The following is a 27651-nucleotide window of genomic DNA, read 5'->3' on the forward strand; positions in this document are numbered from 1 at the left end:
GAATTAGAGATTTTTTAATAACGTTAAAATATGCAATTACATGTAATATGCTAAAAACCATATTAAATATATATATATATATATATAACTGTAACGTGACAAACCACTGTCAGCGGCGTCGGCTTACAAGGGGACGAGGCTTGCTTTTAATAGTCTCACACTTGGGAATATGTCTTTCTGCTGCACGTGGAGCAAAGCGGCGGAGGCAGTGAGGACAGGTCACGTAATCGGGATTCTCCTCTGGGGTAGGAGGCGGCAGGTCAGATAACTTTCCCCCTCTGGCAATAACATTTTGCACGACACGCGCCTGATGAATTGTTCTCATGAAAGACTCGTGCTTCTGGCGCCAAGAGCTGCCCTTCACCTGGCAGAGAACAGATGAGTGAGAATAGGTGGCAGAACCCACACAGAATATATAATAATGAAACAAGCAGGAGACTGGAGAGGAGAAAGAATACATGATAGGAGCCAGGCAGGAGACTGGAGAGGAGAGAGAATAGATCATAGGAGACTGGAGAGGAGAGAGAATAGATCATAGGAGACTGGAGAGGAGAGAGAATAGATGATAGAAGAATGAAGAGGAGAGAGAATAGATGATAGGAGAATGAAGAGGAGAGAGAATAGATGATAGGAGAATGAAGAGGAGAGAGAATAGATGATAGGAGAATGAAGAGGAGAGAGAATAGATGATAGGAGAATGAAGAGGAGAGAGAATAGATGATAGGAGCCAGACAGGAGACTGGAGAGGAGAGAGAATAGATGATAGAAGAATGAAGAGGAGAGAGAATAGATGATAGGAGACTGGAGAGGAGAGAGAATAGATGATAGGAGAATGAAGAGGAGAGAGAATAGATGATAGGAGCCAGACAGGAGACTGGAGAGGGGAGAGGAGAGAGAATAGATGATAGGAGCCAGACAGGAGACTGGAGAGGAGAGAGAATAGATGATAGAAGAATGAAGAGGAGAGAGAATAGATGATAGATGATAGGAGAATGAAGAGGAGAGAGAATAGATGATAGGAGAATGAAGAGGAGAGAGAATAGATGATAGGAGAATGAAGAGGAGAGAGAATAGATGATAGGAGAATGAAGAGGAGAGAGAATAGATGATAGGAGAATGAAGAGGAGAGAGAATAGATGATAGGAGCCAGACAGGAGACTGGAGAGGAGAGAGAATAGATGATAGGAGACTGGAGAGGAGAGAGAATAGATGATAGGAGAATGAAGAGGAGAGAGAATAGATGATAGGAGAATGAAGAGGAGAGAGAATAGATTATAGGAGAATGAAGAGGAGAGAGAATAGATGATAGGAGCCAGACAGGACACTGGAGAGGAGAGAGAATAGATGATAGGAGAATGAAGAGGAGAGAGAATAGATGATAGGAGAATGAAGAGGAGAGAGAATAGATGATAGAATGAAGATGAGAGAGAATAGATGATAGGAGAATGAAGAGGAGAGAGAATAGATGATAGGAGAATGAAGAGGAGAAAGAATAGATGATAGGAGAATGAAGAGGAGAGAGAATAGATGATAGGAGAATGAAGAGGAGAGAGAATAGATGATAGGAGCCAGACAGGAGACTGGAGAGGAGAGAGAATAGAAGATAGAAGAATGAAGAGGAGAGAGAATAGATGATAGGAGACTGGAGAGGAGAGAGAATAGATGATAGGAGAATGAAGAGGAGAGAGAATAGATGATAGGAGAATGAAGAGGAGAGAGAATAGATGATAGGAGAATGAAGAGGAGAGAGAATAGATGATAGGAGCCAGACAGGAGAATGAAGAGGAGAGAGAATAGATGATAGGAGCCAGACAGGAGACTGGAGAGGAGAGAGAATAGATGATAGAAGAATGAAGAGGAGAGAGAATAGATGATAGGAGAATGAAGAGGAGAGAGAATAGATGATAGGAGAATGAAGAGGAGAGAGAATAGATGATAGGAGAATGAAGAGGAGAGAGAATAGATGATAGGAGCCAGACAGGAGACTGGAGAGGAGAGAGAATAGATGATAGGAGACTGGAGAGGAGAGAGAATAGATGATAGGAGAATGAAGAGGAGAGGCAGTAGATAGAAGAATGAAGAGGAGAGAGAATAGATGATAGTAGAATGAAGAGGAGAAAGAATAGATGATAGGAGAATGAAGAGGAGAGATAATAGATGATAGGAGAATGAAGAGGAGAAAGAATAGATGATAGGAGCCAGGCAGGAGACTGGAGAGGAGAGAGAATAGATGATAGGAGCCAGGCAGGAGAGTAAAGAGGATAGAGAATAGATGATAGGGGACTGGAGAGGAGAGAGAATAGATGATAGGGGACTGGAGAGGAGAGAGAATAGATGATAGGAGACTGGAGAGGAGAGAGAATAGATGATAGGAGAATGAGGAGGAGAGAGAATAGATGATAGGAGAATGAAGAGGAGAGAGAATAGATGATAGGAGAATGAAGAGGAGAGAGAATAGATGATAGGAGAATGGAGAGGAGAGAGAATAGATGATAGGAGAATGAGGAGGAGAGAGAATAGACGATAGGAGAATGAAGAGGAGAGAGAATAGATGATAGGAGAATGAAGAGGAGAGAGAATAGATGATAGGAGAATGAAGAGGAGAGAGAATAGATGATAGGAGCCAGACAGGAGACTGGAGAGGAGAGAGAATAGATGATAGAAGAATGAAGAGGAGAGAGAATAGATGATAGGAGACTGGAGAGGAGAGAGAATAGATGATAGGAGAATGAAGAGGAGAGAGAATAGATGATAGGAGCCAGACAGGAGACTGGAGAGGGGAGAGGAGAGAGAATAGATGATAGGAGCCAGACAGGAGACTGGAGAGGAGAGAGAATAGATGATAGAAGAATGAAGAGGAGAGAGAATAGATGATAGATGATAGGAGAATGAAGAGGAGAGAGAATAGATGATAGGAGAATGAAGAGGAGAGAGAATAGATGATAGGAGAATGAAGAGGAGAGAGAATAGATGATAGGAGAATGAAGAGGAGAGAGAATAGATGATAGGAGAATGAAGAGGAGAGAGAATAGATGATAGGAGAATGAAGAGGAGAGAGAATAGATGATAGGAGCCAGACAGGAGACTGGAGAGGAGAGAGAATAGATGATAGGAGACTGGAGAGGAGAGAGAATAGATGATAGGAGAATGAAGAGGAGAGAGAATAGATGATAGGAGAATGAGGAGGAGAGGTAGTAGACGATAGGAGAATGAAGAGGAGAGAGAATAGATGATAGGAGAATGAAGAGGAGAGAGAATAGATGATAGAAGAATGAAGAGGAGAGAGAATAGATGATAGGAGAATGAAGAGGAGAGAGAATAGATGATAGGAGAATGAAGAGGAGAGAGAATAGATTATAGGAGAATGAAGAGGAGAGAGAATAGATGATAGGAGCCAGACAGGACACTGGAGAGGAGAGAGAATAGATGATAGGAGAATGAAGAGGAGAGAGAATAGATGATAGGAGAATGGAGAGGAGAGAGAATAGATGATAGAATGAAGAGGAGAGAGAATAGATGATAGAATGAAGATGAGAGAGAATAGATGATAGGAGAATGAAGAGGAGAGAGAATAGATGATAGGAGAATGAAGAGGAGAGAGAATAGATGATAGGAGAATGAAGAGGAGAAAGAATAGATGATAGGAGAATGAAGAGGAGAGACAATAGATGATAGGAGAATGAAGAGGAGAGAGAATAGATGATAGGAGCCAGACAGGAGACTGGAGAGGAGAGAGAATAGATGATAGGAGACTGGAGAGGAGAGAGAATAGATGATAGGAGAATGAAGAGGAGAGGCAGTAGATAGAAGAATGAAGAGGAGAGAGAATAGATGATAGTAGAATGAAGAGGAGAAAGAATAGATGATAGGAGAATGAAGAGGAGAGATAATAGATGATAGGAGAATGAAGAGGAGAAAGAATAGATGATAGGAGCCAGGCAGGAGACTGGAGAGGAGAGAGAATAGATGATAGGAGCCAGGCAGGAGAGTGAAGAGGATAGAGAATAGATGATAGGGGACTGGAGAGGAGAGAGAATAGATGATAGGGGACTGGAGAGGAGAGAGAATAGATGATAGGAGACTGGAGAGGAGAGAGAATAGATGATAGGAGAATGAGGAGGAGAGAGAATAGATGATAGGAGAATGAAGAGGAGAGAGAATAGATGATAGGAGAATGAAGAGGAGAGAGAATAGATGATAGAATGAAGAGGAGAGAGAATAGATGATAGGAGAATGAAGAGGAGAGAGAATAAATGATAGGAGAATGAAGAGGAGAGAGAATAGATGATAGAATGAAGAGGAGAGAGAATAGATGATAGAATGAAGATGAGAGAGAATAGATGATAGGAGAATGAAGAGGAGAGAGAATAGACGATAGGAGAATGAAGAGGAGAGAGAATAGATGATAGAATGAAGATGAGAGAGAATAGACGATAGGAGAATGAAGAGGAGAGAGAATAGATGATAGGAGAATGAAGAGGAGAGAGAATAGATGATAGGAGAATGAAGAGGAGAGAGAATAGATGATAGGAGAATGAAGAGGAGAGAGAATAGATGATAGGAGAATGAAGAGGAGAGAGAATAGATGATAGGAGCCAGGCAGGAGACTGGAGAGGAGAGAGAATAGATGATAGGAGAATGAAGAGGAGAGAGAATAGATGATAGGAGAATGAAGAGGAGAGAGAATAGATGATAGAATGAAGATGAGAGAGAATAGACGATAGGAGAATGAAGAGGAGAGAGAATAGATGATAGGAGAATGAAGAGGAGAGAGAATAGATGATAGGAGAATGAAGAGGAGAGAGAATAGATGATAGGAGCCAGGCAGGAGACTGGAGAGGAGAGAGAATAGATGATAGCAGCCAGACAGGAGACTGGAGAGGAGAGAGAATAGATGATAGAAGAATGAAGAGGAGAGAGAATAGATGATAGGGGACTGGAGAGGAGAGAGAATAGATGATAGGAGACTGGAGAGGAGAGAGAATAGATGATAGGAGAATGAGGAGGAGAGAGAATAGATGATAGGAGACTGGAGAGGAGAGAGAATAGATGATAGGAGAATGAAGAGGAGAGAGAATAGATGATAGGAGAATGAAGAGGAGAGAGAATAGATGATAGGAGAATGAAGAGGAGAGAGAATAGATGATAGGAGAATGAAGAGGAGAGAGAATAGATGATAGGAGAATGAAGAGGAGAGAGAATAGATGATAGGAGAATGAAGAGGAGAGAGAATAGATGATAGGAGAATGAAGAGGAGAGAGAATAGATGATAGGAGAATGAAGAGGAGAGAGAATAGATGATAGGAGAATGAAGAGGAGAGAGAATAGATGATAGGAGACTGGAGAGGAGAGAGAATAGATGATAGGAGCCAGGCAGTACAGTGAAGAGGAGAGAGAATAGATGATAGGGGACTGGAGAGGAGAGAGAATAGATGATAGGAGACTGGAGAGGAGAGAGAATAGATGATAGGAGAATGAGGAGGAGAGAGAATAGATGATAGGAGACTGGAGAGGAGAGAGAATAGATGATAGGAGAATGAAGAGGAGAGAGAATAGATGATAGGAGAATGAAGAGGAGAGAGAATAGATGATAGGAGACTGAAGAGGAGAGAGAATAAATGACAGGAGAATGAAGAGGAGAGAGAATAGATGATAGAATGAAGATGAGAGAGAATAGATGATAGGAGAATGAAGAGGAGAGAGAATAGACGATAGGAGAATGAAGAGGAGAGAGAATAGACGATAGGAGAATGAAGAGGAGAGAGAATAGACGATAGGAGAATGAAGAGGAGAGAGAATAGATGATAGGAGCCAGACAGGAGACTGGAGAGGAGAGAGAATAGATGATAGAAGAATGAAGAGGAGAGAGAATAGATGATAGGAGAATGAAGAGGAGAGAGAATAGATGATAGGGGACTGGAGAGGAGAGAGAATAGATGATAGGAGACTGGAGAGGAGAGAGAATAGATGATAGGAGAATGAGGAGGAGAGAGAATAGATGACAGGAGACTGGAGAGGAGAGAGAATAGATGATAGGAGAATGAAGAGGAGAGAGAATAGATGATAGGAGAATGAAGAGGAGAGAGAATAGATGATAGGAGAATGAAGAGGAGAGAGAATAGATGATAGGAGAATGAAGAGGAGAGAGAATAGATGATAGGAGAATGAAGAGGAGAGAGAATAGATGATAGGAGAATGAAGAGGAGAGAGAATAGATGATAGGAGACTGGAGAGGAGAGAGAATAGATGATAGGAGACTGGAGAGGAGAGAGAATAGATGATAGGAGCCAGGCAGTACAGTGAAGAGGAGAGAGAATAGATGATAGGGGACTGGAGAGGAGAGAGAATAGATGATAGGAGACTGGAGAGGAGAGAGAATAGATGATAGGAGAATGAGGAGGAGAGAGAATAGATGATAGGAGACTGGAGAGGAGAGAGAATAGATGATAGCAGAATGAAGAGGAGAGAGAATAGATGATAGGAGAATGGAGAGGAGAGAGAATAGATGATAGGAGAATGAGGAGGAGAGAGAATAGACGATAGGAGAATGAAGAGGAGAGAGAATAGATGATAGGAGAATGAAGAGGAGAGAGAATAGATGATAGGAGACTGAAGAGGAGAGAGAATAAATGACAGGAGACTGAAGAGGAGAGAGAATAGATGATAGAATGAAGATGAGAGAGAATAGATGATAGGAGAATGAAGAGGAGAGAGAATAGACGATAGGAGAATGAAGAGGAGAGAGAATAGACGATAGGAGAATGAAGAGGAGAGAGAATAGACGATAGGAGAATGAAGAGGAGAGAGAATAGATGATAGGAGAATGAAGAGGAGAGAGAATAGATGATAGGAGCCAGACAGGAGACGGGAGAGGAGAGAGAATAGATGATAGAAGAATGAAGAGGAGAGAGAATAGATGATAGGAGAATGAAGAGGAGAGAGAATAGATGATAGGAGAATGAAGAGGAGAGAGAATAGATGATAGGAGAATGAAGAGGAGAGAGAATAGATGATAGGAGAATGAAGAGGAGAAAGAATAGATGATAGGAGCCAGGCAGGAGACTGGAGAGGAGAGAGAATAGATGATAGGAGCCAGACAGGAGACTGGAGAGGAGAGAGAATAGATGATAGAAGAATGAAGAGGAGAGAGAATAGATGATAGGAGAATGAAGAGGAGAGATAATAGATGATAGGAGAATGGAAAGGAGAGAGAATAGATGATAGGAGAATGAAGAGGAGAGAGAATAGACGATAGGAGAATGAAGAGGAGAGAGAATAGATGATAGGAGCCAGACAGGAGACTGGAGAGGAGAGAGAATAGATGATAGAAGAATGAAGAGGAGAGAGAATAGATGATAGGAGAATGAAGAGGAGAGAGAATAGATGATAGGAGAATGAAGAGGAGAGAGAATAGATGATAGGAGAATGAAGAGGAGAGAGAATAGATGATAGGAGCCAGGCAGGAGACTGGAGAGGAGAGAGAATAGATGATAGGAGCCAGACAGGAGACTGGAGAGGAGAGAGAATAGATGATAGAAGAATGAAGAGGAGAGAGAATAGATGATAGGGGACTGGAGAGGAGAGAGAATAGATGATAGGAGACTGGAGAGGAGAGAGAATAGATGATAGGAGAATGAGGAGGAGAGAGAATAGATGATAGGAGACTGGAGAGGAGAGAGAATAGATGATAGGAGAATGAAGAGGAGAGAGAATAGATGATAGGAGAATGAAGAGGAGAGAGAATAGATGATAGGAGAATGAAGAGGAGAGAGAATAGATGATAGGAGAATGAAGAGGAGAGAGAATAGATGATAGGAGAATGAAGAGGAGAGAGAGTAGATGATAGGAGAATGAAGAGGAGAGAGAATAGATGATAGGAGAATGAAGAGGAGAGAGAATAGATGATAGGAGAATGAAGAGGAGAGAGAATAGATGATAGGAGAATGAAGAGGAGAGAGAATAGATGATAGGAGACTGGAGAGGAGAGAGAATAGATGATAGGAGCCAGGTAGTACAGTGAAGAGGAGAGAGAATAGATGATAGGGGACTGGAGAGGAGAGAGAATAGATGATAGGAGACTGGAGAGGAGAGAGAATAGATGATAGGAGAATGAAGAGGAGAGAGAATAGATGATAGGAGAATGAAGAGGAGAGAGAATAGATGATAGGAGACTGAAGAGGAGAGAGAATAAATGACAGGAGAATGAAGAGGAGAGAGAATAGATGATAGAATGAAGATGAGAGAGAATAGATGATAGGAGAATGAAGAGGAGAGAGAATAGACGATAGGAGAATGAAGAGGAGAGAGAATAGATGATAGGAGACTGGAGAGGAGAGAGAATAGATGATAGGAGCCAGGCAGTACAGTGAAGAGGAGAGAGAATAGATGATAGGGGACTGGAGAGGAGAGAGAATAGATGATAGGAGACTGGAGAGGAGAGAGAATAGATGATAGGAGAATGAGGAGGAGAGAGAATAGATGATAGGAGACTGGAGAGGAGAGAGAATAGATGATAGGAGAATGAAGAGGAGAGAGAATAGATGATAGGAGAATGGAGAGGAGAGAGAATAGATGATAGGAGAATGAGGAGGAGAGAGAATAGACGATAGGAGAATGAAGAGGAGAGAGAATAGATGATAGGAGAATGAAGAGGAGAGAGAATAGATGATAGGAGACTGAAGAGGAGAGAGAATAAATGACAGGAGACTGAAGAGGAGAGAGAATAGATGATAGAATGAAGATGAGAGAGAATAGATGATAGGAGAATGAAGAGGAGAGAGAATAGACGATAGGAGAATGAAGAGGAGAGAGAATAGACGATAGGAGAATGAAGAGGAGAGAGAATAGACGATAGGAGAATGAAGAGGAGAGAGAATAGATGATAGGAGAATGAAGAGGAGAGAGAATAGATGATAGGAGCCAGACAGGAGACGGGAGAGGAGAGAGAATAGATGATAGAAGAATGAAAAGGAGAGAGAATAGATGATAGGAGAATGAGGAGGAGAGAGAATAGATGATAGGAGACTGGAGAGGAGAGAGAATAGATGATAGCAGAATGAAGAGGAGAGAGAATAGATGATAGGAGAATGGAGAGGAGAGAGAATAGATGATAGGAGAATGAGGAGGAGAGAGAATAGACGATAGGAGAATGAAGAGGAGAGAGAATAGATGATAGGAGAATGAAGAGGAGAGAGAATAGATGATAGGAGACTGAAGAGGAGAGAGAATAAATGACAGGAGACTGAAGAGGAGAGAGAATAGATGATAGAATGAAGATGAGAGAGAATAGATGATAGGAGAATGAAGAGGAGAGAGAATAGACGATAGGAGAATGAAGAGGAGAGAGAATAGACGATAGGAGAATGAAGAGGAGAGAGAATAGACGATAGGAGAATGAAGAGGAGAGAGAATAGATGATAGGAGAATGAAGAGGAGAGAGAATAGATGATAGGAGCCAGACAGGAGACGGGAGAGGAGAGAGAATAGATGATAGAAGAATGAAGAGGAGAGAGAATAGATGATAGGAGAATGAAGAGGAGAGAGAATAGATGATAGGAGAATGAAGAGGAGAGAGAATAGATGATAGGAGAATGAAGAGGAGAGAGAATAGATGATAGGAGAATGAAGAGGAGAAAGAATAGATGATAGGAGCCAGGCAGGAGACTGGAGAGGAGAGAGAATAGATGATAGGAGCCAGACAGGAGACTGGAGAGGAGAGAGAATAGATGATAGAAGAATGAAGAGGAGAGAGAATAGATGATAGGAGAATGAAGAGGAGAGATAATAGATGATAGGAGAATGGAAAGGAGAGAGAATAGATGATAGGAGAATGAAGAGGAGAGAGAATAGACGATAGGAGAATGAAGAGGAGAGAGAATAGATGATAGGAGCCAGACAGGAGACTGGAGAGGAGAGAGAATAGATGATAGAAGAATGAAGAGGAGAGAGAATAGATGATAGGAGAATGAAGAGGAGAGAGAATAGATGATAGGAGAATGAAGAGGAGAGAGAATAGATGATAGGAGAATGAAGAGGAGAGAGAATAGATGATAGGAGCCAGGCAGGAGACTGGAGAGGAGAGAGAATAGATGATAGGAGCCAGACAGGAGACTGGAGAGGAGAGAGAATAGATGATAGAAGAATGAAGAGGAGAGAGAATAGATGATAGGGGACTGGAGAGGAGAGAGAATAGATGATAGGAGACTGGAGAGGAGAGAGAATAGATGATAGGAGAATGAGGAGGAGAGAGAATAGATGATAGGAGACTGGAGAGGAGAGAGAATAGATGATAGGAGAATGAAGAGGAGAGAGAATAGATGATAGGAGAATGAAGAGGAGAGAGAATAGATGATAGGAGAATGAAGAGGAGAGAGAATAGATGATAGGAGAATGAAGAGGAGAGAGAATAGATGATAGGAGAATGAAGAGGAGAGAGAGTAGATGATAGGAGAATGAAGAGGAGAGAGAATAGATGATAGGAGAATGAAGAGGAGAGAGAATAGATGATAGGAGAATGAAGAGGAGAGAGAATAGATGATAGGAGAATGAAGAGGAGAGAGAATAGATGATAGGAGACTGGAGAGGAGAGAGAATAGATGATAGGAGCCAGGTAGTACAGTGAAGAGGAGAGAGAATAGATGATAGGGGACTGGAGAGGAGAGAGAATAGATGATAGGAGACTGGAGAGGAGAGAGAATAGATGATAGGAGAATGAAGAGGAGAGAGAATAGATGATAGGAGAATGAAGAGGAGAGAGAATAGATGATAGGAGACTGAAGAGGAGAGAGAATAAATGACAGGAGAATGAAGAGGAGAGAGAATAGATGATAGAATGAAGATGAGAGAGAATAGATGATAGGAGAATGAAGAGGAGAGAGAATAGACGATAGGAGAATGAAGAGGAGAGAGAATAGATGATAGGAGACTGGAGAGGAGAGAGAATAGATGATAGGAGCCAGGCAGTACAGTGAAGAGGAGAGAGAATAGATGATAGGGGACTGGAGAGGAGAGAGAATAGATGATAGGAGACTGGAGAGGAGAGAGAATAGATGATAGGAGAATGAGGAGGAGAGAGAATAGATGATAGGAGACTGGAGAGGAGAGAGAATAGATGATAGGAGAATGAAGAGGAGAGAGAATAGATGATAGGAGAATGGAGAGGAGAGAGAATAGATGATAGGAGAATGAGGAGGAGAGAGAATAGACGATAGGAGAATGAAGAGGAGAGAGAATAGATGATAGGAGAATGAAGAGGAGAGAGAATAGATGATAGGAGACTGAAGAGGAGAGAGAATAAATGACAGGAGACTGAAGAGGAGAGAGAATAGATGATAGAATGAAGATGAGAGAGAATAGATGATAGGAGAATGAAGAGGAGAGAGAATAGACGATAGGAGAATGAAGAGGAGAGAGAATAGACGATAGGAGAATGAAGAGGAGAGAGAATAGACGATAGGAGAATGAAGAGGAGAGAGAATAGACGATAGGAGAATGAAGAGGAGAGAGAATAGATGATAGGAGAATGAAGAGGAGAGAGAATAGATGATAGGAGCCAGACAGGAGACGGGAGAGGAGAGAGAATAGATGATAGAAGAATGAAAAGGAGAGAGAATAGATGATAGGAGAATGAAGAGGAGAGAGAATAGATGATAGGAGAATGAAGAGGAGAGAGAATAGATGATAGGAGAATGAAGAGGAGAAAGAATAGATGATAGGAGCCAGGCAGGAGACTGGAGAGGAGAGAGAATAGATGATAGGAGCCAGACAGGAGACTGGAGAGGAGAGAGAATAGATGATAGAAGAATGAAGAGGAGAGAGAATAGATGATAGGAGAATGAAGAGGAGAGATAATAGATGATAGGAGAATGGAGAGGAGAGAGAATAGACGATAGGAGAATGAAGAGGAGAGAGAATAGACGATAGGAGAATGAAGAGGAGAGAGAATAGATGATAGGAGCCAGACAGGAGACTGGAGAGGAGAGAGAATAGATGATAGAAGAATGAAGAGGAGAGAGAATAGATGATAGGAGAATGAAGAGGAGAGAGAATAGATGATAGGAGAATGAAGAGGAGAGAGAATAGATGATAGGAGAATGAAGAGGAGAGAGAATAGATGATAGGAGAATGAAGAGGAGAGAGAATAGATGATAGGAGAATGAAGAGGAGAGAGAATAGATGATAGGAGCCAGGCAGGAGACTGGAGAGGAGAGAGAATAGATGATAGGAGCCAGACAGGAGACTGGAGAGGAGAGAGAATAGATGATAGAAGAATGAAGAGGAGAGAGAATAGATGATAGGGGACTGGAGAGGAGAGAGAATAGATGATAGGAGACTGGAGAGGAGAGAGAATAGATGATAGGAGAATGAGGAGGAGAGAGAATAGATGATAGGAGACTGGAGAGGAGAGAGAATAGATGATAGGAGAATGAAGAGGAGAGAGAATAGATGATAGGAGAATGAAGAGGAGAGAGAATAGATGATAGGAGAATGAAGAGGAGAGAGAATAGATGATAGGAGAATGAAGAGGAGAGAGAATAGATGATAGGAGAATGAAGAGGAGAGAGAATAGATGATAGGAGAATGAAGAGGAGAGAGAATAGATGATAGGAGAATGAAGAGGAGAGAGAATAGATGATAGGAGAATGAAGAGGAGAGAGAATAGATGATAGGAGAATGAAGAGGAGAGAGAATAGATGATAGGAGACTGGAGAGGAGAGAGAATAGATGATAGGAGCCAGGCAGTACAGTGAAGAGGAGAGAGAATAGATGATAGGGGACTGGAGAGGAGAGAGAATAGATGATAGGAGACTGGAGAGGAGAGAGAATAGATGATAGGAGAATGAGGAGGAGAGAGAATAGATGATAGGAGACTGGAGAGGAGAGAGAATAGATGATAGGAGAATGAAGAGGAGAGAGAATAGATGATAGGAGAATGAAGAGGAGAGAGAATAGATGATAGGAGACTGAAGAGGAGAGAGAATAAATGACAGGAGAATGAAGAGGAGAGAGAATAGATGATAGAATGAAGATGAGAGAGAATAGATGATAGGAGAATGAAGAGGAGAGAGAATAGACGATAGGAGAATGAAGAGGAGAGAGAATAGATGATAGGAGAATGAAGAGGAGAGAGAATAGACGATAGGAGAATGAAGAGGAGAGAGAATAGATGATAGGAGCCAGACAGGAGACTGGAGAGGAGAGAGAATAGATGATAGAAGAATGAAGAGGAGAGAGAATAGATGATAGGAGAATGAAGAGGAGAGAGAATAGATGATAGGGGACTGGAGAGGAGAGAGAATAGATGATAGGAGACTGGAGAGGAGAGAGAATAGATGATAGGAGAATGAGGAGGAGAGAGAATAGATGACAGGAGACTGGAGAGGAGAGAGAATAGATGATAGGAGAATGAAGAGGAGAGAGAATAGATGATAGGAGAATGAAGAGGAGAGAGAATAGATGATAGGAGAATGAAGAGGAGAGAGAATAGATGATAGGAGAATGAAGAGGAGAGAGAATAGATGATAGGAGAATGAAGAGGAGAGAGAATAGATGATAGGAGAATGAAGAGGAGAGAGAATAGATGATAGGAGAATGAAGAGGAGAGAGAATAGATGATAGGAGACTGGAGAGGAGAGAGAATAGATGATAGGAGACTTGAGAGGAGAGAGAATAGATGATAGGAGCCAGGCAGTACAGTGAAGAGGAGAGAGAATAGATGATAGGGGATTGGAGAGGAGAGAGAATAGATGATAGGAGACTGGAGAGGAGAGAGAATAGATGATAGGAGAATGAGGAGGAGAGAGAATAGATGATAGGAGACTGGAGAGGAGAGAGAATAGATGATAGGAGAATGAAGAGAAGAGAGAATAGATGATAGGAGAATGGAGAGGAGAGAGAATAGATGATAGGAGAATGAGGAGGAGAGAGAATAGACGATAGGAGAATGAAGAGGAGAGAGAATAGATGATAGGAGAATGAAGAGGAGAGAGAATAGATGATAGGAGACTGAAGAGGAGAGAGAATAAATGACAGGAGACTGAAGAGGAGAGAGAATAGATGATAGAATGAAGATGAGAGAGAATAGATGATAGGAGAATGAAGAGGAGAGAGAATAGACGATAGGAGAATGAAGAGGAGAGAGAATAGACGATAGGAGAATGAAGAGGAGAGAGAATAGACGATAGGAGAATGAAGAGGAGAGAGAATAGACGATAGGAGAATGAAGAGGAGAGAGAATAGATGATAGGAGAATGAAGAGGAGAGAGAATAGATGATAGGAGCCAGACAGGAGACGGGAGAGGAGAGAGAATAGATGATAGCAGCCAGACAGGAGACTGGAGAGGAGAGAGAATAGATGATAGAAGAATGAAGAGGAGAGAGAATAGATGATAGGAGAATGAAGAGGAGAGAGAATAGATGATAGGAGAATGAAGAGGAGAAAGAATAGATGATAGGAGAATGAAGAGGAGAGACAATAGATGATAGGAGAATGAAGAGGAGAGAGAATAGATGATAGGAGCCAGACAGGAGACTGGAGAGGAGAGAGAATAGATGATAGGAGACTGGAGAGGAGAGAGAATAGATGATAGGAGAATGAAGAGGAGAGGCAGTAGATAGAAGAATGAAGAGGAGAGAGAATAGATGATAGTAGAATGAAGAGGAGAAAGAATAGATGATAGGAGAATGAAGAGGAGAGATAATAGATGATAGGAGAATGAAGAGGAGAAAGAATAGATGATAGGAGCCAGGCAGGAGACTGGAGAGGAGAGAGAATAGATGATAGGAGCCAGGCAGGAGAGTGAAGAGGATAGAGAATAGATGATAGGGGACTGGAGAGGAGAGAGAATAGATGATAGGGGACTGGAGAGGAGAGAGAATAGATGATAGGAGACTGGAGAGGAGAGAGAATAGATGATAGGAGAATGAGGAGGAGAGAGAATAGATGATAGGAGAATGAAGAGGAGAGAGAATAGATGATAGGAGAATGAAGAGGAGAGAGAATAGATGATAGAATGAAGAGGAGAGAGAATAGATGATAGGAGAATGAAGAGGAGAGAGAATAAATGATAGGAGAATGAAGAGGAGAGAGAATAGATGATAGAATGAAGAGGAGAGAGAATAGATGATAGAATGAAGATGAGAGAGAATAGATGATAGGAGAATGAAGAGGAGAGAGAATAGACGATAGGAGAATGAAGAGGAGAGAGAATAGATGATAGAATGAAGATGAGAGAGAATAGACGATAGGAGAATGAAGAGGAGAGAGAATAGATGATAGGAGAATGAAGAGGAGAGAGAATAGATGATAGGAGAATGAAGAGGAGAGAGAATAGATGATAGGAGAATGAAGAGGAGAGAGAATAGATGATAGGAGAATGAAGAGGAGAGAGAATAGATGATAGGAGCCAGGCAGGAGACTGGAGAGGAGAGAGAATAGATGATAGGAGAATGAAGAGGAGAGAGAATAGATGATAGGAGAATGAAGAGGAGAGAGAATAGATGATAGAATGAAGATGAGAGAGAATAGACGATAGGAGAATGAAGAGGAGAGAGAATAGATGATAGGAGAATGAAGAGGAGAGAGAATAGATGATAGGAGAATGAAGAGGAGAGAGAATAGATGATAGGAGCCAGGCAGGAGACTGGAGAGGAGAGAGAATAGATGATAGCAGCCAGACAGGAGACTGGAGAGGAGAGAGAATAGATGATAGAAGAATGAAGAGGAGAGAGAATAGATGATAGGGGACTGGAGAGGAGAGAGAATAGATGATAGGAGACTGGAGAGGAGAGAGAATAGATGATAGGAGAATGAGGAGGAGAGAGAATAGATGATAGGAGACTGGAGAGGAGAGAGAATAGATGATAGGAGAATGAAGAGGAGAGAGAATAGATGATAGGAGAATGAAGAGGAGAGAGAATAGATGATAGGAGAATGAAGAGGAGAGAGAATAGATGATAGGAGAATGAAGAGGAGAGAGAATAGATGATAGGAGAATGAAGAGGAGAGAGAATAGATGATAGGAGAATGAAGAGGAGAGAGAATAGATGATAGGAGAATGAAGAGGAGAGAGAATAGATGATAGGAGAATGAAGAGGAGAGAGAATAGATGATAGGAGAATGAAGAGGAGAGAGAATAGATGATAGGAGACTGGAGAGGAGAGAGAATAGATGATAGGAGCCAGGCAGTACAGTGAAGAGGAGAGAGAATAGATGATAGGGGACTGGAGAGGAGAGAGAATAGATGATAGGAGACTGGAGAGGAGAGAGAATAGATGATAGGAGAATGAGGAGGAGAGAGAATAGATGATAGGAGACTGGAGAGGAGAGAGAATAGATGATAGGAGAATGAAGAGGAGAGAGAATAGATGATAGGAGAATGAAGAGGAGAGAGAATAGATGATAGGAGACTGAAGAGGAGAGAGAATAAATGACAGGAGAATGAAGAGGAGAGAGAATAGATGATAGAATGAAGATGAGAGAGAATAGATGATAGGAGAATGAAGAGGAGAGAGAATAGACGATAGGAGAATGAAGAGGAGAGAGAATAGACGATAGGAGAATGAAGAGGAGAGAGAATAGACGATAGGAGAATGAAGAGGAGAGAGAATAGATGATAGGAGCCAGACAGGAGACTGGAGAGGAGAGAGAATAGATGATAGAAGAATGAAGAGGAGAGAGAATAGATGATAGGAGAATGAAGAGGAGAGAGAATAGATGATAGGGGACTGGAGAGGAGAGAGAATAGATGATAGGAGACTGGAGAGGAGAGAGAATAGATGATAGGAGAATGAGGAGGAGAGAGAATAGATGACAGGAGACTGGAGAGGAGAGAGAATAGATGATAGGAGAATGAAGAGGAGAGAGAATAGATGATAGGAGAATGAAGAGGAGAGAGAATAGATGATAGGAGAATGAAGAGGAGAGAGAATAGATGATAGGAGAATGAAGAGGAGAGAGAATAGATGATAGGAGAATGAAGAGGAGAGAGAATAGATGATAGGAGAATGAAGAGGAGAGAGAATAGATGATAGGAGACTGGAGAGGAGAGAGAATAGATGATAGGAGACTGGAGAGGAGAGAGAATAGATGATAGGAGCCAGGCAGTACAGTGAAGAGGAGAGAGAATAGATGATAGGGGACTGGAGAGGAGAGAGAATAGATGATAGGAGACTGGAGAGGAGAGAGAATAGATGATAGGAGAATGAGGAGGAGAGAGAATAGATGATAGGAGACTGGAGAGGAGAGAGAATAGATGATAGCAGAATGAAGAGGAGAGAGAATAGATGATAGGAGAATGGAGAGGAGAGAGAATAGATGATAGGAGAATGAGGAGGAGAGAGAATAGACGATAGGAGAATGAAGAGGAGAGAGAATAGATGATAGGAGAATGAAGAGGAGAGAGAATAGATGATAGGAGACTGAAGAGGAGAGAGAATAAATGACAGGAGACTGAAGAGGAGAGAGAATAGATGATAGAATGAAGATGAGAGAGAATAGATGATAGGAGAATGAAGAGGAGAGAGAATAGACGATAGGAGAATGAAGAGGAGAGAGAATAGACGATAGGAGAATGAAGAGGAGAGAGAATAGACGATAGGAGAATGAAGAGGAGAGAGAATAGATGATAGGAGAATGAAGAGGAGAGAGAATAGATGATAGGAGCCAGACAGGAGACGGGAGAGGAGAGAGAATAGATGATAGAAGAATGAAGAGGAGAGAGAATAGATGATAGGAGAATGAAGAGGAGAGAGAATAGATGATAGGAGAATGAAGAGGAGAGAGAATAGATGATAGGAGAATGAAGAGGAGAGAGAATAGATGATAGGAGAATGAAGAGGAGAAAGAATAGATGATAGGAGCCAGGCAGGAGACTGGAGAGGAGAGAGAATAGATGATAGGAGCCAGACAGGAGACTGGAGAGGAGAGAGAATAGATGATAGAAGAATGAAGAGGAGAGAGAATAGATGATAGGAGAATGAAGAGGAGAGATAATAGATGATAGGAGAATGGAAAGGAGAGAGAATAGATGATAGGAGAATGAAGAGGAGAGAGAATAGACGATAGGAGAATGAAGAGGAGAGAGAATAGATGATAGGAGCCAGACAGGAGACTGGAGAGGAGAGAGAATAGATGATAGAAGAATGAAGAGGAGAGAGAATAGATGATAGGAGAATGAAGAGGAGAGAGAATAGATGATAGGAGAATGAAGAGGAGAGAGAATAGATGATAGGAGAATGAAGAGGAGAGAGAATAGATGATAGGAGCCAGGCAGGAGACTGGAGAGGAGAGAGAATAGATGATAGGAGCCAGACAGGAGACTGGAGAGGAGAGAGAATAGATGATAGAAGAATGAAGAGGAGAGAGAATAGATGATAGGGGACTGGAGAGGAGAGAGAATAGATGATAGGAGACTGGAGAGGAGAGAGAATAGATGATAGGAGAATGAGGAGGAGAGAGAATAGATGATAGGAGACTGGAGAGGAGAGAGAATAGATGATAGGAGAATGAAGAGGAGAGAGAATAGATGATAGGAGAATGAAGAGGAGAGAGAATAGATGATAGGAGAATGAAGAGGAGAGAGAATAGATGATAGGAGAATGAAGAGGAGAGAGAATAGATGATAGGAGAATGAAGAGGAGAGAGAGTAGATGATAGGAGAATGAAGAGGAGAGAGAATAGATGATAGGAGAATGAAGAGGAGAGAGAATAGATGATAGGAGAATGAAGAGGAGAGAGAATAGATGATAGGAGAATGAAGAGGAGAGAGAATAGATGATAGGAGACTGGAGAGGAGAGAGAATAGATGATAGGAGCCAGGTAGTACAGTGAAGAGGAGAGAGAATAGATGATAGGGGACTGGAGAGGAGAGAGAATAGATGATAGGAGACTGGAGAGGAGAGAGAATAGATGATAGGAGAATGAAGAGGAGAGAGAATAGATGATAGGAGAATGAAGAGGAGAGAGAATAGATGATAGGAGACTGAAGAGGAGAGAGAATAAATGACAGGAGAATGAAGAGGAGAGAGAATAGATGATAGAATGAAGATGAGAGAGAATAGATGATAGGAGAATGAAGAGGAGAGAGAATAGACGATAGGAGAATGAAGAGGAGAGAGAATAGATGATAGGAGACTGGAGAGGAGAGAGAATAGATGATAGGAGCCAGGCAGTACAGTGAAGAGGAGAGAGAATAGATGATAGGGGACTGGAGAGGAGAGAGAATAGATGATAGGAGACTGGAGAGGAGAGAGAATAGATGATAGGAGAATGAGGAGGAGAGAGAATAGATGATAGGAGACTGGAGAGGAGAGAGAATAGATGATAGGAGAATGAAGAGGAGAGAGAATAGATGATAGGAGAATGGAGAGGAGAGAGAATAGATGATAGGAGAATGAGGAGGAGAGAGAATAGACGATAGGAGAATGAAGAGGAGAGAGAATAGATGATAGGAGAATGAAGAGGAGAGAGAATAGATGATAGGAGACTGAAGAGGAGAGAGAATAAATGACAGGAGACTGAAGAGGAGAGAGAATAGATGATAGAATGAAGATGAGAGAGAATAGATGATAGGAGAATGAAGAGGAGAGAGAATAGACGATAGGAGAATGAAGAGGAGAGAGAATAGACGATAGGAGAATGAAGAGGAGAGAGAATAGACGATAGGAGAATGAAGAGGAGAGAGAATAGATGATAGGAGAATGAAGAGGAGAGAGAATAGATGATAGGAGCCAGACAGGAGACGGGAGAGGAGAGAGAATAGATGATAGAAGAATGAAAAGGAGAGAGAATAGATGATAGGAGAATGAGGAGGAGAGAGAATAGATGATAGGAGACTGGAGAGGAGAGAGAATAGATGATAGCAGAATGAAGAGGAGAGAGAATAGATGATAGGAGAATGGAGAGGAGAGAGAATAGATGATAGGAGAATGAGGAGGAGAGAGAATAGACGATAGGAGAATGAAGAGGAGAGAGAATAGATGATAGGAGAATGAAGAGGAGAGAGAATAGATGATAGGAGACTGAAGAGGAGAGAGAATAAATGACAGGAGACTGAAGAGGAGAGAGAATAGATGATAGAATGAAGATGAGAGAGAATAGATGATAGGAGAATGAAGAGGAGAGAGAATAGACGATAGGAGAATGAAGAGGAGAGAGAATAGACGATAGGAGAATGAAGAGGAGAGAGAATAGACGATAGGAGAATGAAGAGGAGAGAGAATAGATGATAGGAGAATGAAGAGGAGAGAGAATAGATGATAGGAGCCAGACAGGAGACGGGAGAGGAGAGAGAATAGATGATAGAAGAATGAAGAGGAGAGAGAATAGATGATAGGAGAATGAAGAGGAGAGAGAATAGATGATAGGAGAATGAAGAGGAGAGAGAATAGATGATAGGAGAATGAAGAGGAGAGAGAATAGATGATAGGAGAATGAAGAGGAGAAAGAATAGATGATAGGAGCCAGGCAGGAGACTGGAGAGGAGAGAGAATAGATGATAGGAGCCAGACAGGAGACTGGAGAGGAGAGAGAATAGATGATAGAAGAATGAAGAGGAGAGAGAATAGATGATAGGAGAATGAAGAGGAGAGATAATAGATGATAGGAGAATGGAAAGGAGAGAGAATAGATGATAGGAGAATGAAGAGGAGAGAGAATAGACGATAGGAGAATGAAGAGGAGAGAGAATAGATGATAGGAGCCAGACAGGAGACTGGAGAGGAGAGAGAATAGATGATAGAAGAATGAAGAGGAGAGAGAATAGATGATAGGAGAATGAAGAGGAGAGAGAATAGATGATAGGAGAATGAAGAGGAGAGAGAATAGATGATAGGAGAATGAAGAGGAGAGAGAATAGATGATAGGAGCCAGGCAGGAGACTGGAGAGGAGAGAGAATAGATGATAGGAGCCAGACAGGAGACTGGAGAGGAGAGAGAATAGATGATAGAAGAATGAAGAGGAGAGAGAATAGATGATAGGGGACTGGAGAGGAGAGAGAATAGATGATAGGAGACTGGAGAGGAGAGAGAATAGATGATAGGAGAATGAGGAGGAGAGAGAATAGATGATAGGAGACTGGAGAGGAGAGAGAATAGATGATAGGAGAATGAAGAGGAGAGAGAATAGATGATAGGAGAATGAAGAGGAGAGAGAATAGATGATAGGAGAATGAAGAGGAGAGAGAATAGATGATAGGAGAATGAAGAGGAGAGAGAATAGATGATAGGAGAATGAAGAGGAGAGAGAGTAGATGATAGGAGAATGAAGAGGAGAGAGAATAGATGATAGGAGAATGAAGAGGAGAGAGAATAGATGATAGGAGAATGAAGAGGAGAGAGAATAGATGATAGGAGAATGAAGAGGAGAGAGAATAGATGATAGGAGACTGGAGAGGAGAGAGAATAGATGATAGGAGCCAGGTAGTACAGTGAAGAGGAGAGAGAATAGATGATAGGGGACTGGAGAGGAGAGAGAATAGATGATAGGAGACTGGAGAGGAGAGAGAATAGATGATAGGAGAATGAAGAGGAGAGAGAATAGATGATAGGAGAATGAAGAGGAGAGAGAATAGATGATAGGAGACTGAAGAGGAGAGAGAATAAATGACAGGAGAATGAAGAGGAGAGAGAATAGATGATAGAATGAAGATGAGAGAGAATAGATGATAGGAGAATGAAGAGGAGAGAGAATAGACGATAGGAGAATGAAGAGGAGAGAGAATAGATGATAGGAGACTGGAGAGGAGAGAGAATAGATGATAGGAGCCAGGCAGTACAGTGAAGAGGAGAGAGAATAGATGATAGGGGACTGGAGAGGAGAGAGAATAGATGATAGGAGACTGGAGAGGAGAGAGAATAGATGATAGGAGAATGAGGAGGAGAGAGAATAGATGATAGGAGACTGGAGAGGAGAGAGAATAGATGATAGGAGAATGAAGAGGAGAGAGAATAGATGATAGGAGAATGGAGAGGAGAGAGAATAGATGATAGGAGAATGAGGAGGAGAGAGAATAGACGATAGGAGAATGAAGAGGAGAGAGAATAGATGATAGGAGAATGAAGAGGAGAGAGAATAGATGATAGGAGACTGAAGAGGAGAGAGAATAAATGACAGGAGACTGAAGAGGAGAGAGAATAGATGATAGAATGAAGATGAGAGAGAATAGATGATAGGAGAATGAAGAGGAGAGAGAATAGACGATAGGAGAATGAAGAGGAGAGAGAATAGACGATAGGAGAATGAAGAGGAGAGAGAATAGACGATAGGAGAATGAAGAGGAGAGAGAATAGATGATAGGAGAATGAAGAGGAGAGAGAATAGATGATAGGAGCCAGACAGGAGACGGGAGAGGAGAGAGAATAGATGATAGAAGAATGAAAAGGAGAGAGAATAGATGATAGGAGAATGAAGAGGAGAGAGAATAGATGATAGGAGAATGAAGAGGAGAGAGAATAGATGATAGGAGAATGAAGAGGAGAAAGAATAGATGATAGGAGCCAGGCAGGAGACTGGAGAGGAGAGAGAATAGATGATAGGAGCCAGACAGGAGACTGGAGAGGAGAGAGAATAGATGATAGAAGAATGAAGAGGAGAGAGAATAGATGATAGGAGAATGAAGAGGACAGATAATAGATGATAGGAGAATGGAGAGGAGAGAGAATAGACGATAGGAGAATGAAGAGGAGAGAGAATAGACGATAGGAGAATGAAGAGGAGAGAGAATAGATGATAGGAGCCAGACAGGAGACTGGAGAGGAGAGAGAATAGATGATAGAAGAATGAAGAGGAGAGAGAATAGATGATAGGAGAATGAAGAGGAGAGAGAATAGATGATAGGAGAATGAAGAGGAGAGAGAATAGATGATAGGAGAATGAAGAGGAGAGAGAATAGATGATAGGAGAATGAAGAGGAGAGAGAATAGATGATAGGAGAATGAAGAGGAGAGAGAATAGATGATAGGAGCCAGGCAGGAGACTGGAGAGGAGAGAGAATAGATGATAGGAGCCAGACAGGAGACTGGAGAGGAGAGAGAATAGATGATAGAAGAATGAAGAGGAGAGAGAATAGATGATAGGGGACTGGAGAGGAGAGAGAATAGATGATAGGAGACTGGAGAGGAGAGAGAATAGATGATAGGAGAATGAGGAGGAGAGAGAATAGATGATAGGAGACTGGAGAGGAGAGAGAATAGATGATAGGAGAATGAAGAGGAGAGAGAATAGATGATAGGAGAATGAAGAGGAGAGAGAATAGATGATAGGAGAATGAAGAGGAGAGAGAATAGATGATAGGAGAATGAAGAGGAGAGAGAATAGATGATAGGAGAATGAAGAGGAGAGAGAATAGATGATAGGAGAATGAAGAGGAGAGAGAATAGATGATAGGAGAATGAAGAGGAGAGAGAATAGATGATAGGAGAATGAAGAGGAGAGAGAATAGATGATAGGAGAATGAAGAGGAGAGAGAATAGATGATAGGAGACTGGAGAGGAGAGAGAATAGATGATAGGAGCCAGGCAGTACAGTGAAGAGGAGAGAGAATAGATGATAGGGGACTGGAGAGGAGAGAGAATAGATGATAGGAGACTGGAGAGGAGAGAGAATAGATGATAGGAGAATGAGGAGGAGAGAGAATAGATGATAGGAGACTGGAGAGGAGAGAGAATAGATGATAGGAGAATGAAGAGGAGAGAGAATAGATGATAGGAGAATGAAGAGGAGAGAGAATAGATGATAGGAGACTGAAGAGGAGAGAGAATAAATGACAGGAGAATGAAGAGGAGAGAGAATAGATGATAGAATGAAGATGAGAGAGAATAGATGATAGGAGAATGAAGAGGAGAGAGAATAGACGATAGGAGAATGAAGAGGAGAGAGAATAGATGATAGGAGAATGAAGAGGAGAGAGAATAGACGATAGGAGAATGAAGAGGAGAGAGAATAGATGATAGGAGCCAGACAGGAGACTGGAGAGGAGAGAGAATAGATGATAGAAGAATGAAGAGGAGAGAGAATAGATGATAGGAGAATGAAGAGGAGAGAGAATAGATGATAGGGGACTGGAGAGGAGAGAGAATAGATGATAGGAGACTGGAGAGGAGAGAGAATAGATGATAGGAGAATGAGGAGGAGAGAGAATAGATGACAGGAGACTGGAGAGGAGAGAGAATAGATGATAGGAGAATGAAGAGGAGAGAGAATAGATGATAGGAGAATGAAGAGGAGAGAGAATAGATGATAGGAGAATGAAGAGGAGAGAGAATAGATGATAGGAGAATGAAGAGGAGAGAGAATAGATGATAGGAGAATGAAGAGGAGAGAGAATAGATGATAGGAGAATGAAGAGGAGAGAGAATAGATGATAGGAGAATGAAGAGGAGAGAGAATAGATGATAGGAGACTGGAGAGGAGAGAGAATAGATGATAGGAGACTTGAGAGGAGAGAGAATAGATGATAGGAGCCAGGCAGTACAGTGAAGAGGAGAGAGAATAGATGATAGGGGATTGGAGAGGAGAGAGAATAGATGATAGGAGACTGGAGAGGAGAGAGAATAGATGATAGGAGAATGAGGAGGAGAGAGAATAGATGATAGGAGACTGGAGAGGAGAGAGAATAGATGATAGGAGAATGAAGAGAAGAGAGAATAGATGATAGGAGAATGGAGAGGAGAGAGAATAGATGATAGGAGAATGAGGAGGAGAGAGAATAGACGATAGGAGAATGAAGAGGAGAGAGAATAGATGATAGGAGAATGAAGAGGAGAGAGAATAGATGATAGGAGACTGAAGAGGAGAGAGAATAAATGACAGGAGACTGAAGAGGAGAGAGAATAGATGATAGAATGAAGATGAGAGAGAATAGATGATAGGAGAATGAAGAGGAGAGAGAATAGACGATAGGAGAATGAAGAGGAGAGAGAATAGACGATAGGAGAATGAAGAGGAGAGAGAATAGACGATAGGAGAATGAAGAGGAGAGAGAATAGACGATAGGAGAATGAAGAGGAGAGAGAATAGATGATAGGAGAATGAAGAGGAGAGAGAATAGATGATAGGAGCCAGACAGGAGACGGGAGAGGAGAGAGAATAGATGATAGAAGAATGAAGAGCAGAGAGAATAGATGATAGGAGAATGAAGAGGAGAGAGAATAGATGATAGGAGAATGAAGAGGAGAGAGAATAGATGATAGGAGAATGAAGAGGAGAGAGAATAGATGATAGGAGCCAGACAGGACACTGGAGAGGAGAGAGAATAGATGATAGGAGAATGAAGAGGAGAAAGAATAGATGATAGGAGCCACGCAGGAGACTGGAGAGGAGAGAGAATAGATGATAGGAGCCAGACAGGAGACTGGAGAGGAGAGAGAATAGATGATAGAAGAATGAAGAGGAGAGAGAATAGATGATAGGAGAATGAAGAGGAGAGATAATAGATGATAGGAGAATGGAAAGGAGAGAGAATAGATGATAGGAGAATGAAGAGGAGAGAGAATAGACGATAGGAGAATGAAGAGGAGAGAGAATAGATGATAGGAGCCAGACAGGAGACTGGAGAGGAGAGAGAATAGATGATAGAAGAATGAAGAGGAGAGAGAATAGATGATAGGAGAATGAAGAGGAGAGAGAATAGATGATAGGAGAATGAAGAGGAGAGAGAATAGATGATAGGAGAATGAAGAGGAGAGAGAATAGATGATAGGGGACTGGAGAGGAGAGAGAATAGATGATAGGGGACTGGAGAGGAGAGAGAATAGATGATAGGAGACTGGAGAGGAGAGAGAATAGATGATAGGAGAATGAGGAGGAGAGAGAATAGATGATAGGAGAATGAAGAGGAGAGAGAATAGATGATAGGAGAATGAAGAGGAGAGAGAATAGATGATAGAATGAAGAGGAGAGAGAATAGATGATAGGAGAATGAAGAGGAGAGAGAATAAATGATAGGAGAATGAAGAGGAGAGAGAATAGATGATAGAATGAAGAGGAGAGAGAATAGATGATAGAATGAAGATGAGAGAGAATAGATGATAGGAGAATGAAGAGGAGAGAGAATAGACGATAGGAGAATGAAGAGGAGAGAGAATAGATGATAGAATGAAGATGAGAGAGAATAGACGATAGGAGAATGAAGAGGAGAGAGAATAGATGATAGGAGAATGAAGAGGAGAGAGAATAGATGATAGGAGAATGAAGAGGAGAGAGAATAGATGATAGGAGAATGAAGAGGAGAGAGAATAGATGATAGGAGAATGAAGAGGAGAGAGAAGAGATGATAGGAGCCAGGCAGGAGACTGGAGAGGAGAGAGAATAGATGATAGGAGAATGAAGAGGAGAGAGAATAGATGATAGGAGAATGAAGAGGAGAGAGAATAGATGATAGAATGAAGATGAGAGAGAATAGACGATAGGAGAATGAAGAGGAGAGAGAATAGATGATAGGAGAATGAAGAGGAGAGAGAATAGATGATAGGAGAATGAAGAGGAGAGAGAATAGATGATAGGAGAATGAAGAGGAGAGAGAATAGATGATAGGAGAATGAAGAGGAGAGAGAATAGATGATAGGAGCCAGGCAGGAGACTGGAGAGGAGAGAGAATAGATGATAGCAGCCAGACAGGAGACTGGAGAGGAGAGAGAATAGATGATAGAAGAATGAAGAGGAGAGAGAATAGATGATAGGAGAATGAGGAGGAGAGAGAATAGATGATAGAATGAAGAAGAGAGAGAATAGACGATAGGAGAATGAAAAGGAGAGAGAATAGATGATAGGAGCCAGACAGGAGACTGGAGAGGAGAGAGAATAGATGATAGAAGAATGAAGAGGAGAGAGAATAGATGATAGGAGAATGAAGAGGAGAGAGAATAGATGATAGGAGAATGAAGAGGAGAGAGAGAATAGATGATAGGAGAATGAAGAGGAGAGAGAATAGATGATAGGAGCCAGGCAGGAGACTGGAGAGGAGAGAGAATAGATGATAGGAGCCAGACAGGAGACTGGAGAGGAGAGAGAATAGATGATAGAAGAATGAAGAGGAGAGAGAATAGATGTTAGGAGAATGAAGAGGAGAGAGAATAGATGATAGGGGACTGGAGAGGAGAGAGAATAGATGATAGGGGACTGGAGAGGAGAGAGAATAGATGATAGGAGAATGAGGAGGAGAGAGAATAGATGATAGGAGACTGGAGAGGAGAGAGAATAGATGATAGGAGAATGAAGAGGAGAGAGAATAGATGATAGGAGAATGAAGAGGAGAGAGAATAGATGATAGGAGAATGAAGAGGAGAGAGAATAGATGATAGGAGAATGAAGAGGAGAGAGAATAGATGATAGGAGAATGAAGAGGAGAGAGAATAGATGATAGGAGAATGAAGAGGAGAGAGAATAGATGATAGGAGAATGAAGAGGAGAGAGAATAGATGATAGGAGAATGAAGAGGAGAGAGAATAGATGATAGGAGACTGGAGAGGAGAGAGAATAGATGATAGGAGCCAGGCAGTACAGTGAAGAGGAGAGAGAATAGATGATAGGGGACTGGAGAGGAGAGAGAATAGATGATAGGAGACTGGAGAGGAGAGAGAATAGATGATAGGAGAATGAGGAGGAGAGAGAATAGATGATAGGAGACTGGAGAGGAGAGAGAATAGATGATAGG

The 27651-nt window shown here is 41.7% G+C and overlaps 1 protein-coding gene across 2 annotated transcripts in view; it reads right to left on the reverse strand.

Annotated features, from left to right (window-relative positions):
- Window positions 1-27651, reverse strand: part of ZC2HC1C (zinc finger C2HC-type containing 1C) — a 59580-nt gene continuing 31929 nt past the window's right edge. For both annotated transcript variants that reach the window (XM_088447453.1, XM_088447454.1), the window contains exon 3: window positions 1-364. In XM_088447453.1, coding sequence (XP_088303579.1) covers window positions 110-364 — 255 coding nt within the window. In that variant the 3' untranslated portion in view covers window positions 1-109. The remainder of the gene's footprint in view (window positions 365-27651) is intronic.

The sequence above is a fragment of the Taudactylus pleione genome, unplaced genomic scaffold (assembly GCF_031769625.1).
Source record: "Taudactylus pleione unplaced genomic scaffold, aTauple2 ptg000433l, whole genome shotgun sequence".
NCBI lineage: Eukaryota > Metazoa > Chordata > Amphibia > Anura > Myobatrachidae > Taudactylus > Taudactylus pleione.